Source organism: Gymnoscopelus braueri (genome assembly GCF_963280865.1).
Source record: "Gymnoscopelus braueri genome assembly, chromosome: 4".
Classification (NCBI taxonomy): Eukaryota; Metazoa; Chordata; class Actinopteri; order Myctophiformes; family Myctophidae; genus Gymnoscopelus; species Gymnoscopelus braueri.
In genome coordinates, this window is record NC_137605.1 from 5,308,609 (window position 1) to 5,326,594 (window position 17,986).

The window sequence follows — 17,986 nt, forward strand, 5'->3', positions numbered from 1 at the left end:
TTGTGTCACCAAGGTTCCCACACGTGAGGACAGTGTAGCTCTGATTCATAGCCTAGAAGGAGTTCTCCTAACGCTATGGGACTTTCGATTCTTTGCGCTCGCACCACAAGCTGCATAACTTCTCGTCTGCATTAAAATACTCTTTTGCTACTCACCAAAACAAAGACGGTTTTATGGAGTTGAAAGCCAACTCTACTATGTGGGAACACTCTGAGCCCCCCAAACATTATTTAGTTACTCCGCTGCGCCCTCTACAGATCTGGTCAATGGATTATTTTCTATCGACAAGATCTGTAGAGGGCGCAGGGGAGTAACTCAAAAATGTTTTCCTTCTGGTGAAATATTTAATATTTTGGCCAAAAAGTGTATTTTAGATGTGAGGTGGGGGGCTCAGAGTGTTCCCACTAAGTAGAGTTGACTTTCAACTCCATAAAACCGTCTTTGTTTTGGTGAGTAGCGAAAGAGTTTTTTTTTTTACTGCAGACGAGAGGCTGCATAGCATCTCGTCGTGCGCAAAGAATGGAAAGTCCCATAGCCTTAAGGAGATCTCCTTCTAGGCTATGGATCAGAGCTAAGGACAGTGCAGTTAGAATCCAGTTCAGTTGGTCCTCTCCCTCTCTCTCTATCTCATCTGCTTAGTGACTAGGTTGTGGTAGACGCCCCTGTTGGCCAGCAGCTGCTGATGTGTGCCTTGCTCAACGACCAGGCCGCCCTGGAAGACGGCGATGCGGTCCGCGTTCTGGATGGTGGACAGGCGATGAGCCACGACGATGCACGTCCTGCCCTGCCGGGCCTGGTCCAGAGCGTCCTGAACAACCTGGACACACAACACAACGCGTCAACAAACCAAGACGTCAGGAACCAAGCTATAACCAGTGGTGGAAAAAGTACACACATTTTTTACTTGAGTAAAAGTATCAATACTGCAATATAGAAATACTCTGTTACAAGTAAAAGTCCGGAATTCAAAATGTACTTGAGTAAAAGTACAAAAGTGTTGGCATCAAAATGTACTTAAAGTACCAAAAGTAAAAGTACTCATTATGCAGAATGTCCCATTTCAAGTTTTCAAATGTATAACAATCTTTTGAAAATAGCAGATCTACAAGCTACGAGCTTGTAGATCTGCTATTTTTGAATAGCCCAAAGTATAAAATAATGGCTATAGCTAAGATCTAGATGCGTTCCAGGTCTAATTGGGTTAAAGAATGTACTGACCTTCTCGCTCTCGGTGTCCAGTGCAGACGTAGCTTCGTCCAGCAGCAGTATTTTGGGGTTGCGGAGGATGGCTGGCTATGGCGATGCGCTGCTTCTGTCCCCCTGACAGCTGTGTCCCCTTGTCCCCTGCCTGCGTGTCATACTTCTACACTCACCCACACACACACACACACACACACACACACACACACACACACACACACACACACACACACACACACACACACACACACACACACACACACACACACACACACACACACACACACTGCTAGTTTGACCAAGTCATAATCTTTGATGTTAAAATAAAAGATCTATTAGTGTAGGTTGGACTTGTTTACCTGCACTTGGAAGGTAAACAAGTCCAAATGACTTCTACAATCAATATATAATGATCATAGGCGCCGATCCTGTGGGTGCCTCGGAGCTAAAGCCCCTGCCAGAAATGACGAGCCCCCACCAGAATCTCAGATTTAGGGGCCCAGATTTACAGTACCATTACAGTAGCTCGCCCATAGCCAGGGGTGGGCTGCCCTGGTGGAGCCTAGTGGGGCGCAGTTCCACTAGCTCTGAAGGTGCAAATGCGTGCCCGCGAGAGAGCCGTCAACCCGCCGTCAACACATAGAACAATAGCCCTCTCCCTGGCTGCTTTGCATAACATTAGGCTACTCGAGAAAAGCCATGGAATTGAATGGTCTCTCTGCACTGCAGAGTGCGAAAGGGGATTCAGCCAGATTAATTTAATCATCAACCCCCAATCCATACAAAGTTACTGGTTAAACAGGTATCAGCCTTGAGGTTCATCAAGTTACATGGGCCACCTATGACTGGGAGTCTGGGACCCTACAGATTATGTGATAACTTGGCTGAGAGATCCCATTTTTCTGCCATTATTTTAATGTTATTATTTTAAATGATTTTAATGTTGTTTTTGCTCTTCGTTTTGCTTTATTGTTACATTATTATTGCTTTTTCTGTAAAGCACTTCTGCTCTATAATTTTTTTTGCTCTTTTTTTCCGGTCGCGGCTGGGGAATGGGAAGGGGGGGGGCTAGTGGGGGTCGAGTTGAGCCACTCTAGCGTGCACATAAATTGGCACCTATGATAATGATGATTACAGGGCGGAGCAGACTTCTACAGCTATCAATTACTAATCTGTGTGTGTGTGTGTGTGTGTGTGTGTGTGTGTGTGTGTGTGTGTGTGTGTGTGTGTGTGTGTGTGTGTGTGTGTGTGTGTGTGTGTGTGTGTGTGTGTACCTGTGGCAGGCTGTCTATGAAGGTGTGGATGTTAGCAGCCTTGGCGGCAGCCTGGATCTCCTCCATGGTGACGGTGGTGCGGCTGTTGTCTCCGTAGGCGATGTTGTCGGCCAGGCTGCAGTCGAACAGGACGGGCTCCTGGGAGACGATGCCCATCTGGGCCCTCAGCCACTTGATGTTCAGCTGGGTGACGTCCTGTTGGTCCAGGAGCTGACAGGGGGGAGAGAGAGAGAGAGAGAGAGAGAGAGAGAGAGAGAGAGAGAGAGAGAGAGAGAGAGAGAGAGAGAGAGAGAGAGGTGGGAAAAGTAGTCAACTTTTTGACTTAAGTAAAAGTATCAATACTGCAATGTAGAAATACTCTGTTACAAGTAAAAGGCCTGTGTTCAAAATGTTACTTGAGTAAAAGTACAAAAGTATTGGCATCAAAATATACTTCAAGTACCAAAAGTAAAAGTACTAAAATGTTTGAAAATAGAAGATCTACAAGCTCACAACGTGTCGCGATGTAGATCGGCTATTTTCAAATAGCCTATGTATAAAATAGTGCTGAAGTGGTTAATGTATGTTTTATAATATAATAATTTATATCTGCAAAGTAACTAGTGACTAAAGTTGTCAAATAATTGTATTGGAGTAAAAGTACAATATTTGCCTCTGAGATGTAGTGGAGTAGAATTAAAAGTACTGAAAACTGGAAATACTCCAGTAAAGTAAAATACCACTTTTTTTTAAAAACTTTTGTAGTTACTTTCCACCACTAATAATAGTAATAAAAGCATGGATAACTTTATCAAAATCAACAAGAAATAAAAAGGGCTTAACCTTGGATAAAATCTTATGCTGGAAGAAAGCAGATTTTAAAACCGAGTTTATTTGTTTATCCATTAAAATAAATCCCTGTCCATTTGTACACCTAGGTTGGTTACAGTGGGTTTAATGTACGGTTCCAGGGAGCCCAGGTCTATATCAGAGATGTTGGCAGCACCACTGGGTCTGAAAAATATAATTTCTGTTTTGCTTTCATTTAAATTAAGGAAAATGTTGCATCTACTGTATGACAAAGGGCCATACAAATATGACAAAAAACAAGTCAGAGGTTAGGGGTAAGTTGTCCCACATGATATTTACATTTTTCAAGTTTAAATTGTAAAGGCATAGTATGTAACTTTTCCCTTTGTCTTCATAACAAAACAATATAGATTTTTTACCAATCATTTCCCTCTATAGCAGCAGTTATCAGCCACTGGATGATGTTATTGCACGTTACATCCACAAGAGGGCACACCAACACAACAAGATGACTATTGAACATAAACATGCAGTCAAGAAAGAAAGGAAGAAAGAAAGTATCAGAATGAAGATGTTTTTTTTAAATCCACATACACACTTTTATAACGCTTTGGTTTGAATTAAACTAAGACACAATTTAAAGAACATGACTAAAACTAACTTGGAATCATACGTTTAAGATGTGGCCTCATGCTTGTGGTGGAATGCTAGGCCATCTGTCGCTCATATCCTCCTATCCTCCTATAATTCTACAAAGCTCTGTGCGTGCGGTGAGCCCCAAAAACTCTTCTGCCCGGTTGCCAGATCATGTGCACATATCCCCCACGGGTATGGTCTAGTGCAGTGGTTTTCAACCTTTTTCATGCCAAGGACCCCTAAATTGTTATACATTTGGCCGCGGACCACCATTTGAAAATATTTTGTGCCAGGGACCGCCAAAAGCAAAGATATCAGTTAATTTTCGCTTTAAAAAAGTATAAATGTTCAAAGATATGCACACTTTTTCAAGGTTTTTAAAAAATAGCAGCTCTACAAGCTCATAGCGCGGCACTCGGTGCCGCACTATGAGCTGTATATCTTGTTGAAAACTACTGGTCTAGTGGATATAACTTTAGAGATACCACATAGTAGCCTTTCAATGACCAAAAACTGAAGTATTTCCACATTTTAGATTTGAGTGCTAATCATTCTCTCTGATGTCGGTTTCTGAACTCTCTGCCTTGCTGCTGCTTTCAGCTTGATGAATATGCCTACTTTTCATTTACAGTCTGCTATAATATGCAAGTGCCGTGTCCATCCAGTACAGTATTAGTCAACGACTTGTCTTCCGTTTTCAAGAGAGGAGAAGCCAAGCTGAAAGGCAGACATACACTTTTATCTGCTATAAAAAAAATACTGTGAGGGTGATACTAGTCACTGCATGTAATCCTACGGGCTGGGGGCGGAGCCTGTCAGCAGGGAGTGTTGGGCGGGAGGAGTAGGACGAAGGCTCTACGTCCTCCCGGTGGGGGCTCCTCACTGGCAGGTGAGTCAGTAGGATACGACAGCAGTGACAACACAGAAATGTGTGTGGAGAGGAATTAATTGGCACAACGACTAAATTGTGGAGAAAAGGGGTAAAACAAAAAAAGCATTTGACTGTAAAACGCTGGTTTGACGGCCCTATGTTGTTACCGTACACACCATCTTTTTCATTATAAGCCTTTTAGCTCTGCATTACACACACACACACATAATGCAAACACATGCACAGAGACGCACACATTCAACATGGTGAAAGAGCATCGCTCACAGCCCTGGATGTGTGTTAACCCATTAAAGCCGGGAGAGCATCTGTGTCATTTTAGATTTTAGCTATATATACAGTATAGCAATCTGGGAACCCAGAACCAAATAAGAATGAAAAACAGCGCCCTCTGCTGTTTGTACTATCTTACTTGGCTCTGGGACAATGGCGACGTAGCACCCGTGCGTAAAGGAAACCGGGGTTTTGGTCTGCCTTCAGCTTTCACTTCCGGTGGTGCCACTATGTTTTCATTCCCACTAATAATATTTCTACACGGAACACTAACACCACTTCTCCCAGAGAACATGGATCGTTTTGGTTATAAGCCCACTTGTTTCTATGATGAAAGAGTAAGTTAAAATGTGAATATCTTTGCGTGGTTTTGTCTGCTCCGCGGACGCTATTGTTAAATTAGTTTGGGTTTGTTTCGAGGGGGAAAGATCGACGGACACGTGAATCCCGCCCACTACATTTGATTGGGTAAAGCACGGCCTGCTTCCTGATCTGAAGGCACGCCCACTTGTAGCCCAGTGCGTACACGTTATGACGAGCCTTCACCACAGATTCCAACGCAGAGCAGAATCTGTTCTTGAGAGATTAACAGTATAGCAACATACATGTTTTTTGTTTTTAACTCTTAGGATTTAGAACAGTGATTCTCAAAAATAGAAGATCTACAAGCTCACATCGCGTCACTAAGTGCCGCGCTGCGAGCTTGCACATCTGCTATTTTTTAACATTTTTGAAAAATCTAGAAAGAGTTAAAATGTTTGTTTTTTTACACAAATCTTCTCTTCTGAGGGTCCCTGGCACAAAACATTTTCAGATGGGTGTCCGCGGCCAAATACATCATTTTGGGTGTCCTTGGCACAACGATTTCTGAGAACTACTGATTTACAAGAATCGGCCTCAAGTCTACTTAAAGGGATAGTTCACCCTCAAAATGACTTTTTTTCTATCGATTAGTCACCTCATGGAGACTTGAATTCATGGATATATTTTATTTATTGTCGCATTCCTACGCCAATAATTTGATGACCGGCAGTGGTTCCGGTAGGAGACACAAAGAGTCTCCTTTTGTGTCTCCTACCAGAACTGCTGCCTACCGGTCCGCCGGTCATCAAATTATTGTCGAGAAAAAACTAAAAAATATCCATGAATTCAAGTCTCCATGGGGTGACTAATCGATCGAAAAAAATTTCATTCATTTTTTGGGTGAACAGGCAGTCAGACGGACAGACATTTAGTGAATAATGTGTGTGCATGTGTGCGTTCTCACCACTCTCCCTTGGAGGGGGTCATAGAAGCGCTCCAGCAGCTGGATGGTGGTGCTCTTGCCACAGCCGCTGCTGCCCACCAGGGCCAGGGTCTCTCCTTTGCCCACCTGCAGGCTGAGACCCTTCAGGACGGTCACGTCGGGCCGCGACGGGTAATGGAACTCAACGCTGTCGAAGCGCACGCTACCGTCAAACTCCTCCTGCAAGAGAGACACAGACCATAGAACATTACTGTCTCTGTGCAATAGTGATGTTTAATGATCATTTATACTATTTGTAATGTGTGCAAACTTATAAATGTTTTTTTTTCTTCCTTTCTATTCACTCATAGCATATGCTAGCTATGGTTTTCTCTTGCCGTTTTCTAAACAATATGTTTAGGCTATCAATGCATTGAATGGGACATTATCACGTTTTACCATTGAATAGGCGAAGTAGGCGACATACTGACCTACCCGCGATTTATCAGACCATTCATTGGGTGTTATCAGGACATACTGACCTACCGACGGAGATGACTTGTATAAAGTTACGTTTTGGTTTCGGACCATGACAGAGGCGGGCAGTCTCAAGCGAACTGGAGCCACGTGAGGCAGCGCCGAGCGAGCTAAAGCGAGTGAGTTGCCGTGCCGAAACGTTGCGACGTTCGCTTGAGCCTACTCAGCTCCGTCCGAGTCATGTACCGATAGGCGCGGAATCGTAAGTCATGTTGTGGGGACGGCTCTGCCTCCGGGTAGGTCGGTATCTTCTGATTACGCCCAATGAATGGTCTGATAAATGGCGGGTAGGTCAGTACTATGTCGCCTACTTCGGCCATTCAATGGTCTGATAAAACCTGATAATGTCCCATTCAGTGCATTGATCATACTTAGCTGACTGGGGTTCCCCAGTCAGCTAAACAAGCAAGCATTTCCCTCTACACCAAATGACTTTGCGGAACATAGCCGTTCTACAAACGCTGCGTTGTGAGCTAGTACATCGGCTACTTTCGGCAACAGAATAGTCTCTATGCACAGCAGCCATATTCTAAAGAAATTGAGCCTCTTCCTTACTTCCTTCCAGGTGTTGCCAATGATTCTAATGAAGGCTCTGTTCCATTTAGTGTAGAAGGCCGACCCCCATAACTTTGAGTGTACAAATCCATTTGTACACTCTCAGAGTTACACACCTGTAAGGGGCCCCCCTAAATGAACCATGAGGGTCCCTGGACCACACTTTGAGAGCCACTGGTGTAGCAGAGTGCGTCCAGTGAGCCAACATGCACAATATCAGCACCCTGACTCTGTTTGACCAGAACGGAGCACAACCTTAATTAGCATCATTGGTAACACCTGAAGGACGTAAGGAAGAGGCCCAATTTCTTTCCAATACAGTTGAGCTGCCATGTGCATAGAACCTATAGGGAAGCTAGGGTGTGTCATATTCAATTTCAGATAATACTACAATAGGCTCTATGCACATCAGCCATATTATCACTTCCTACCAATGATACTAACTAATGAAGACTCTGTTTCATTTAGTGTAGCACAGTGGTTCTCAGATTTTTCAATAACTCTGAGAGTGTACAAATGGAACCAAATGAACCCTTACGGGTCCATTTGGTTCCATTTGTACACTCTCAGAGTTACAAACCCGTAAGGGAACATTTGGAACCCCCTTAACCCATTAATACCTGGAACTGTGTCATTTTTTGATTTTAGCTAAAAAGCGTTATTTTACACTTTTGGCTATTCAAAAATAGCAGATATACAAGCTCATAGCGCGGCACCGAGTGCCGCGCTACGAGCTTGTAGATCTGCTATTTTTGAAAAATCGTGAAAATGTGTGCAAATCTTTGAATATATATATTTTTAAAGCGAACATTTTTAACTCAAATCTTTGCTTCTGGGGGGTTCCTGGAACAAAATATTTTGATGGGGGTCTGCGGCCAAATACATATAATTTTGGGGGTCCTTGACATGAAAAAGTTTGAGCACCACTGATATAGAAACATACGTTTTTCAGAATACTGTTGAGATTTAGGAGACATGTAGAATTGGCTTCAGGTCTCAATGGGTTAAGGAACCATTAGGGTCCCTGGACCCAAATTTTTGTCCCAATGGTGTAGCAGAGTGTTTCCAGTGAGTCATCATGCACAATTTCAGCACCCTGACTCTGTTTGACCAGAATGGAACAGAGCCTTCATTAGTATCATTGGTAACACCTGTGAATGTATTCACAATATGGCTGCTGTGCATAGAGCCTATTCATGTGTATGCATTGCATGTGGCTGCGGGGTACCGGGCTCTCTCCATCCGGGGACATGTTGTCTATGGCCGGCTCTCTGTTGATCAGCATCATGAGGTGGGAGGCCGACACTTTGGCCTTGGCGTAGTTTGGTGTGAACGAGTTGGCCTCCCCCACCGCCATGGCTCCATACATCACAGCAGAGACCACCCTGAAACAATAACACTGCCCCTTTTACTACTGTCTGTCCTCCTCATGCTGTGCAGTGGTGGGAAAAGTACTCAAATGTTTAACTTAAGTAAAAGTATCAATACTGCAATGTGGAAGTACTCTGTTACAAGTAAAAGTCCAGAATACAAAATTTACTTGGGTAAAAGTACAAAAGTATTGGTATTAAAATGTACTTAAAGTACCACAAGTAAACATTATTATTACATCATTACACCTGGGTAAAACTGAATCCATCCTCTTTGGGTCCAGTCCTAACCTTAGCAAGGCAGAGAGTTTCACGATCAAAGTGGGTGATAATGTCATCAAAAGAAAGGATGAAATTACCTACCTGGGCTCCATCTTGGAGGCAAACCTCTCCGGTAACAAAAACGCCGAAAAAGTGATCAAAAATGTCAACCGAACAACACGCTATTTGTGGAGGATTGATCGCCTAGTCAGTAAGAATACTCTGAAGATTCTTGCAGGGGCCCTCATTCAAGGTCATTATGATTATGCATGCACTTCATGGTATCACAACACCTCCAAGGCCTTAAAAACAAGGCTCCAAACATCCCAAAACAAACTTGTAAGGCTACTTCTTGGCCTCAATCACAGAACCCATCTAACCCCTGCTCATTTTGCTAGGATTGGATGGCTTAGGGTTGAGGACAGAGTACAGCAACTTGCTATGGGCCTGGTCTTCAAGATACACCACAACATTGGGATCCCCCTGTATTTGTCAAAATACTTCAAAAATGTTAATGAAGTCCATGATCATAACACCAGAGGCAGCTCCACTGATCATGTTCAACCCAGATTTGGCTCAACTAAGGGTATGAACTCATTCTCATGCTATTCATCAAAAATGTGGAATGCCCTACCAAAAGGAGTAAAGGAGTGTAAAACCCTACTCACTTTCAAAACTGCCCTAAAGATACACCTTCAGGAGGCTGCAATTCGAAAATGGCCCCTGTCTAAGTCTTAACCTACCCCTCCCTACCCCCCCCCCCTCTTTCATTTTCCTCTTTTGTATATATATATATATTTTTTTTTTCTCTCGTCATACCAGTAACCTGAAAGCTGATTGTATGACATTCTGTATAGTAGTGTGTATATCTGCCTGCCTCTTATATTTCATCATGATTTGTGTGCATGGGGTCCTCATCTTAAACAAGCGTAATGCTTAATGAGGGTTTCCAGTTTAGTAGACCTTGTATTGTGAATTTGTACTTCCATGTACTGTTATGTACTGTCATGTACTATTCTCATGTCTTTCTAAATAAACTACATCAATCAATCAATCAATCAATCAAACTAAAATGTTTGCAGATAGCAGATCACAATGCGTCGCGATGCGACGCGTTGTGAGCTTGTAGATTTGCTAAATAGTAGGTATAAAATAGGGCTAAAGTGGTTAATGTATGTTTTATAATGTAATAATTTATATCTGCAAAGTAACTAGTAACTAAAGTTTTCAAATAAATGTAGTGGAGTAAAAGTACAATAGTTGCCTCTGAGACGTAGTGGAGTAGAAGTAAAAGTACTGATAATTGTACTTAAGTACTAACAGTACTTGAGTAAATGTACTTAGTTACTTTACACCACTGCTGTCCTCCTCATGCTGTGTCTCTCCCTCGCTCCCTCACCGTTTCCCTACTGTCTCTCTTTCCTACGCTATCTTCCTCTCAGCTTCCCCATTGTCTTTTTTTATCATTAACATTTTTTGGTACTTTTTTACCCCTTTTCCTCTCCAATTTAGTCGTTCTGCCAATTCATTCCTCCACAAACAAATATGTGTGTGTGTTGTCACTGCTGTCGTATCCTACTGACTCGCCTGCCAGTGAGGAGCCCCCACCGGGAGGACATAGAGCCTTCGTCCTACCGCCCCCCAGTCCGTAGGAATACATGTAGTGACAAATATCACCCTTCCCGCCCGGCTTGCCTCCCCTGAACACGGGCCAGTTGTGTTCGTATAGACGCTCGTGTGTGCAGTATGTGTATACTTGTGTGTGTGCGTGTTCCTCTCTTGCCGCTAACCCAGTAAACTCTGTCCTTCTAATAAATACATCAAAATTCCCTCTTTATGACTTGTGCACACAAAGCACGTTTCCTGATCCTGTACACCGTAAAATCCTGAGTGCCCATTTAACTCTGAGTACACGTAAATGCAACCAAATGTGTATGTAACGGTCACAGCCTACCTGTTATGTCATGTTTTATGTCTTTATGACACCTCCATTCGTTTGAACTCTCGATAACCTCTGGCCTCTGTGGTCTATTGTTTAAGCATGTTGACGTCATTCGTGTACAAATGTCAACGGAACAAGTCCCTGATAATAACCCAGTTGCATTGGGTAAGGGTTCATTCCACAAGTTATTAAACATAACTACGGTATGACAGCTGCCAACCAGGCTTTGCTCATCTTAGTTCTATCCAATTCTGTCATCGCAATATGTTTGGTGTACTGTATAGTCTTAAAGTAATACTAGGTAACTTTAGAAAAAAAAAACTAAAGTTAAATTGTATATCCTTTGTGAGTGGCAAATGTTTCACAACACCCACTCCATGAATTTCACCCCCGAAAGCCTTTTATAAACATATTTTCTATTGAAAGTTGACAGGGGCTTCTTTCCCGCGAAAATGACGTCATCCGGCCGGAAAACGGAAACGGAAATGCACCGCTTTCCTGTTTGGCCAGGAACTACCGCACCGGTTTCCTGTTTGGCCAGGAACTACCGCGCTAATAACAAAAAGGAATCTCACACAGTTTTTTAGACATTATAGGATTTGAAGATGGAAAAACCACAGCAAAAGAAAACACAGCTCACGGTAACTAATGCTCCACTGGCTAAGAGAAACGATCCGCAGATAGAATAAAACAATTAAAAGAACGCTTTTTGAAACACTTCCGCCTTCCATTGAAAACGGATGGAATTCTGGGTAATGCAGGAATACACTACATACATGCAGTGACGGTAGTGACCAGCAGAGGTTGCTAAAAATAGTTATTTGTGGACCTGCCTTGTACTTTAAGTTCTGCCGTAGAACTGCAATTTGATTTTGTAGTTGAACCAACTGGTGGTGTAAAGTAACTAAGTACATTTACTCAAGTACTGTACTTAAGTCCAATTTTGAGGTACTTTTACTTTACTGGAGTATTTCCAATGTTCAATACTTTACTTTGTAGGTTTTTATTATTACTACAAAACATAGCCGACATTACCCACTTCAGCCCTATATGTATTTCGGCCATTTGAAAATAGCCGATCTACAAGCTATTTTCAAGGTTCAAGGTTTTTATACGATATAGACATTTGAAAACTTGTGAAAATGGGACATTCTGCATAATGACCGAACTACTTTTGGTACTTAAAGTACATTTTGATACCAATGCCTTTGTACTTTTACTCAAGTCAATTTTGAATTCCGGACTTTTTCTACCTTGCAGTATTGATACTTTTACTTAAGTAAAACAATTGAGTACTTTTTCCACCACTGGTTGCTGGTACACTAAAACCAAAGTGTGTGTGTGTGTGTGTGTGTGTGTGTGTGTGTGTGTGTGTGTGTGTGTGTGTGTGTGTGTGTGTGTGTGTGTGTGTGTGTGTGTGTGTGTGCGTGCGTGCGTGCGTACGTGCGTGCGTGCGTGCGTGCGTGCGTGCGTGCGTGCGTGCGTGCGTGCGTGTGAGTGTGTGTGTGTGTGTGTGTTGCTGGGTACAGAGTCCATGGCTCCACAGCGGGCGGTAAAATGCTCCAGGACAGTGTAATCATTAAACCACAGTCGTTGCACCTGCCTGTCCTCTCTCAACCGCCTGCTGCCCGGTCCCCTACTCTACAAGTGATGTGTAGCATACATCGTCTCTTCTGTTGTTCCCTGGCACAAAACATTTTCAGATGGGGGTCCGCGGCCAAATATATATCAAATTGGGGGTCCTTGACTTGAAAAAAGATGGGGAACCAATGATTTAGATGTTCTTTAGACAGATACTACATTTGATGTTCACATGTTATCCTAGTTACTTGGTAGCACTACATTGTTTTCTTTGCACTCTACTTACCGTGTTGACTAGGGTTCATCATGACATACTCTGATCTTGCATTTTTTAAGTCACTCTGGATAAGAGCCGAGCTGATAAATGCCTAAATAGTAATTGTACTAAGTACGAGTGACCCTGCTCTAAAAGTGACATATTAGGCTTATTGGCTACAGGCAGCACTTCTCTGCAACAGAGATATTAAACTCAATAATTATGCTTGTGTGAGACACTGGAATAGTGAAGTTCCTAACTGAACTCTTCAGGCCCTTACACACTGGGTGCAAGTTGTTTTTAGTTTTTTTCACATGATTCATTTTCCCAGAAAAAACATATATTTTAAGTGTTTTTGTGTCTTTGAGTACATCCGCACGGAACACACATATTAAGCACTGATCTGAACCACTGATTTGTCTTAGAACGAGGAGGTTAATTATTCAAAGCGTATAAATGCATTAACCTGTATGAATGATCAACTACAGTATATGAATTAGTTTGCAGCAAAATATTTGCAGAGACATTTTTTGGATTGATTTATTCGTCACCCTCCCGACCTTCAAGCCTAATTAATTGTGTACTTTGTAGTTTGACAAGTGTCACCTGTCAAAAAGAACAGATGTAGAAGCTAACAGTGCGTCCGTTAGCTTGTAGATCTGTTCTTTGAAGTGACACCCTCGTAATGACGGATGACGAGAGTGTCAACATGGCCGGCTGTGTGATTCAAGCGGCAACTTGAAAACCCCGGTAGTAAATCAAAAGGGACTCTTTAGAGGTTAATGAACTCACAGGTACACGCTCTCGAAGTCCATTCTCCCCGCCTCGATCAGCCAGGCGCCGAAGCGGAAACAGCCGGCGTACGCAAAGTAGATCATGGCCTGGGAGAAGGAGAAGGTTATGCCATACACATGGGCCTTCTTCTGAGAGTTTCTGTACGGAGAGAGAAAGAGCAGGGAGATAGAGAGAGAGAGAGAGAGAATGGAGGGAGAGAGAGAGAGAGAGAGAGAGAGGGGGGGGGGTTAGACAGGGTTGCTTTCTACTACAGCCTCTTAGACTCACAGTAGATATATCTCTATGAATATAACGTGTCTTTTTTGTATGATACGTACAAATCAAATGTGGACTCAACCTGGCAGTATTTCAACATGAAACTGACTTAAGCTTAAACTGATTCATTAACATAATCCCAATCAAATGTAAGTCAAACAAGCTACACAACCAGAACACTTCACATTTAAGTCTCTGAATTCATTGGAAGGACTATATCAGTCACCAGAATTAGGGACATGTTTTCATTGTTAAAGTGAAGTGTTTTAATGTGAAACTCTCCTTTAACCACATGAACCCATAGTGTCCCTATTCTATTCCGGGCATTATAGTGAACATTCGGCAAAAATAGGCTAACATTGGGCGTAAGTTCACAATGTGTCACAACATGACACATTCTGAACGTGTAGATCGGCTATTTTCAGCTGAGAGATTTGGTGTAGAGGGGGTAGGATTAGGGTCAGGGTCAGGGGGGACCAAGTACAGACCTCTGGGGGACCCCACGTTTAAATGGTTAACTAAAATAAAATAGCTGAAGTGAAACAGAATGTGAGCCTAACCGAAAGTGACAACTAATCTGTGATAAAACACAGGAAGGTTGAGTTGACATGGTCTGCATTTCCATTTGAATATGCACGTTTTTCATTATCTATACTTGAATGAATGAATGCATTTGAATTTGGGGTGGAATGTGCTTTCCGTGGGATTTACACAAACCCTTGCGAAAACACAAGCAATTCTAGCAATTTCTTTAGTCGAGTTTAAAACTGCAGTGTGGTGAGGTTGGCATGCCATTGATTTAAATTGTGTTGAGTTAACTCTGACCCCCAGCAGATTGTGAGGTGTAATTCAGAGAACATCACACACACATACATACATGTAAGGACCAAGGAGGTTCTCGTAGTACAGGGACTCAAACTTGGCCTCTCTGGTCAGAGAGGCCACAGTACGGATGTTCTCTATAGCCTCTGTAGCAATCTGCAGACACAAACACATGGTTGGATTCATTATCTGTATTCAAACATTGAGACTGTGCGTGCATGCGCAGGTTGCACGCAAAGCAATTCCCAAACTAGTTGTTTTGAGGAGCGCTCATTTTGGTTCACTCATCTTCCTGCGATTTGAGGTTCTTGACACGTGCCGGAGCGAGCCACAAAAGTGAGCGAGTGCTGATAAATGGTGATTATTATAGGTTAAGTCAGTGGTCCCCAAACTGGGGGTCCCCAAATTACTTTGGGGGGGGTCCCAGGATGATTAGCTTAATGTGCAACATTGTTTTCTCACTCAACAGTAAACAAACCAACATACAGTATAAGTGTATACAGTGTATCTGCACATTTCTAAAGTTACAATTTAAGGACTTTTTAAGACCTTTTTAATACCAAATTGAAGCTGCAGGCTTGAAAGTTCCTGTACACGCCAGAGTATGGTTACGTTACCAAGTAGCTCATACAGTCCCAGCAGCAACATTAAAGTGATGATCACATGAATGCATTACTAATTACAACCCATGAATATGATCGCAAAACGGACCATTCTGCATAAGGATTTTACATTTGGTATAGTAAGCATAATTTGATTAACATAGGCTATTAGAAAATAGCCGATCTACAAGCTCACAACGCGTTGTGACGCGTTGTAAGCTTGTAGATCTGCTATTTTCAAACATTTTAGTACTTTACCTTTTGGTAGTTTAAGTACATTTTGATACCAATACTTTTGTTTTTTTAAGTAAATTTTGATTTCCAGACTTTTACTTTCTACATTGCATTGTATTGATACTTTTACTTAAGTAAAAGGTTTCCACCACTGCTGCTACCACCACAGGTATAGGACTATGTCCATTCTAAATATATCGATTGACCAGTCAAGAATCACATTTTCATCAAAGCTCAACAATAAACCAATATATGGTGACCTTGCCAGCTTTCTCCAGCTCCTTCTTGTCCTTCACAGCGTGTCCAGAGAGCTCCTTCATCTGCACGGCTCCGGCCAGGGCCATGAGCGGCACGATGGCCAGGATCATCAGGGTCAGCTCCCAGCCGTACACGAAGGAGATGATCACACCCGTCCCCAGGTTGGCCATGTTCTGAGCCAGCGTCGCCATGCGCAGCCCTGTGGCCTGACACACACACACACACACACGCGCGCGCACACACACACACACACACGCACACACACACACACACACACACACGTACACACGCACACACACGTACACGCACGCACACACACACACACACACACACACACACACACACACACACACACACACACACACACGCACACGCACGCGCACACGCACACGCACACACAGAAAAGAGAAAGAATCATGTAAAGCAGTGGTTCTCAAACTGTCGGTCAGGACCCCTAGGGGGTCCCCAAATGATTGTGGGGGTCCCCAGATGATTTTGACATATTTTGACATGATAAAATGAGTTTGACACCTCTAGTCTACACAGAGTCAGTATATCTGTGTATTTGAGTGAGTGTGTGAGTGTGAGTGTGTGTGTGTGTGTGTGTGTGTGTGTGTGTGTGTGTGTGTGTGTGTGTGTGTGTGTGTGTGTGTGCGCGTGTGCGTGTGCGTGTGTGTGTGTGTGTGTGTGTCTCTTACCCCTTGGACCTGTGCAGCGTCTGTGGCCAGTCTGGTGGTCAGAGCTCCCACGCTGTTTTTAGGTTCATCAAACCATCCCAGGTCCTGTACAGACAATCAAACATCAACCAGTACAACCAAACCACCAGGTTATTTCTGGTCTGTATGGTACACTTGAGATAGACGATCCCACATCCTACATCTAATTGCTATTATTTGTTTGTCAAAGTTATGCCATGGCAGCATTTTAACCACTTCAACCCCATATGGTTGAGCGGAGTACCTCGGGGCTCTATACTAATGTCAATTTTGTTTTCTGTTATTGTGGGGAACTAGCCGACGCGTTGTGAGCTTGTCGATCTGCTATTTTCAGCGAAACCCCTCACCTGTCTCATCATGGCTTTGAAGGCACCCAGTCTCAGCTTCATGGTCAAAATCTCACCGGCTTTCCCAAAGCAGAAACCCTACGGATGAAAATGAATACACGCAATGAGAGAAGCAGAGAGGAGGAATCTCAGAAAAGATTAATTTGTACACTGCCGACTCCGAGCTTGTAGATCTGCTATTTTCACTATATTTGAACTAGGGCTTTCTTTTTTTTTGTGGAGTCAAAAGTACAGTATTTGTCTTTGAAATGTAGTGGGGTGAAAGTCATGAGTATCATACAATACAGATACTCAAGTAAAGGCGGCAGGGCTTCCAGGGGCCTCCAGGAAAAGTAATACACACAATCAGCAGCCATATTGGAAAGAAGTTAGGCCTCTACTTCCTTCAGGTGTTACCAATGATACTAATGAAGGCTCTGTTCCTTAGTGTAGCACAGTGGTTCTCAAACGTTTTATTTTATTTCAAGGACCCCCATGACTCGGAGAGAGTTTGGACCCTTACGGTTTCCATTTGATTCCATTTGTACACTCTCAGAGTTACACAGCCGTAAGGGGCCATTTGGAACCCCCTCAAGAAACCATGAGGGTCCCTGGACCACACTTTGAGACCCGCTGGTGTAGCAGAGTGTTTCCAGTGAGCCAACATGCACAATATCAGCACCCTGACTCTGTTTGACCAGAATGGAACAGAGCCTTCATTAGTATCATTGGTATAACACCTGTGAAGGAAGTAAGGAAGAGACCCAGTGTCTTGCCTATATGGCTGCTGTGCATATAGAGCCCATTGGAAGAGAATATTCTGATCCGGTCTGATCTGAAGGAATAGTTGAGAGGGACGATATAAACCTATCAACAGGCAAATAACAGCATGTAGACACGTATGTATTCCGATCATTTCTCTCTGGTTGGTCAGAATTTGGTCAGAAGTTATTGAGAGGATAGCCCCTTGAGATGCAGTATCTCATTTTAGAGGAGGTCCTATGCACATACGTAAAACATCCATACAATACAAGTACAATACAATACAATACACACATGTACAGATACAATTAGCTTGCTCACCCTCTCCCACCCACACCCCCATCCCTCAACTCATATTAAACAAAGAAGTCGAGAATACAGTACTATGACCTATCTCAAAGTCAGAAATACATGTAAGTACAAGCTGT

At 43.0% G+C, this 17,986-nt stretch overlaps 1 protein-coding gene across 1 annotated transcript in view; it reads right to left on the reverse strand.

Annotated features, from left to right (window-relative positions):
- Window positions 1-622: 622 nt before the first annotated feature.
- The window catches only part of LOC308084539 (ATP-dependent translocase ABCB1-like), a gene marked incomplete at both ends in the record, with an annotated part of 84,313 nt that continues 66,949 nt past the window's right edge, over window positions 623-17,986 (reverse strand). Inside the window, 11 exon segments of the mRNA XM_080427206.1 lie at window positions 623-817; window positions 1,219-1,291; window positions 1,293-1,363; window positions 2,475-2,684; window positions 6,329-6,526; window positions 8,607-8,763; window positions 13,581-13,721; window positions 14,716-14,816; window positions 15,757-15,960; window positions 16,453-16,536; window positions 16,818-16,895. Coding sequence (XP_080283332.1) covers window positions 623-817; window positions 1,219-1,291; window positions 1,293-1,363; window positions 2,475-2,684; window positions 6,329-6,526; window positions 8,607-8,763; window positions 13,581-13,721; window positions 14,716-14,816; window positions 15,757-15,960; window positions 16,453-16,536; window positions 16,818-16,895 — 1,512 coding nt within the window.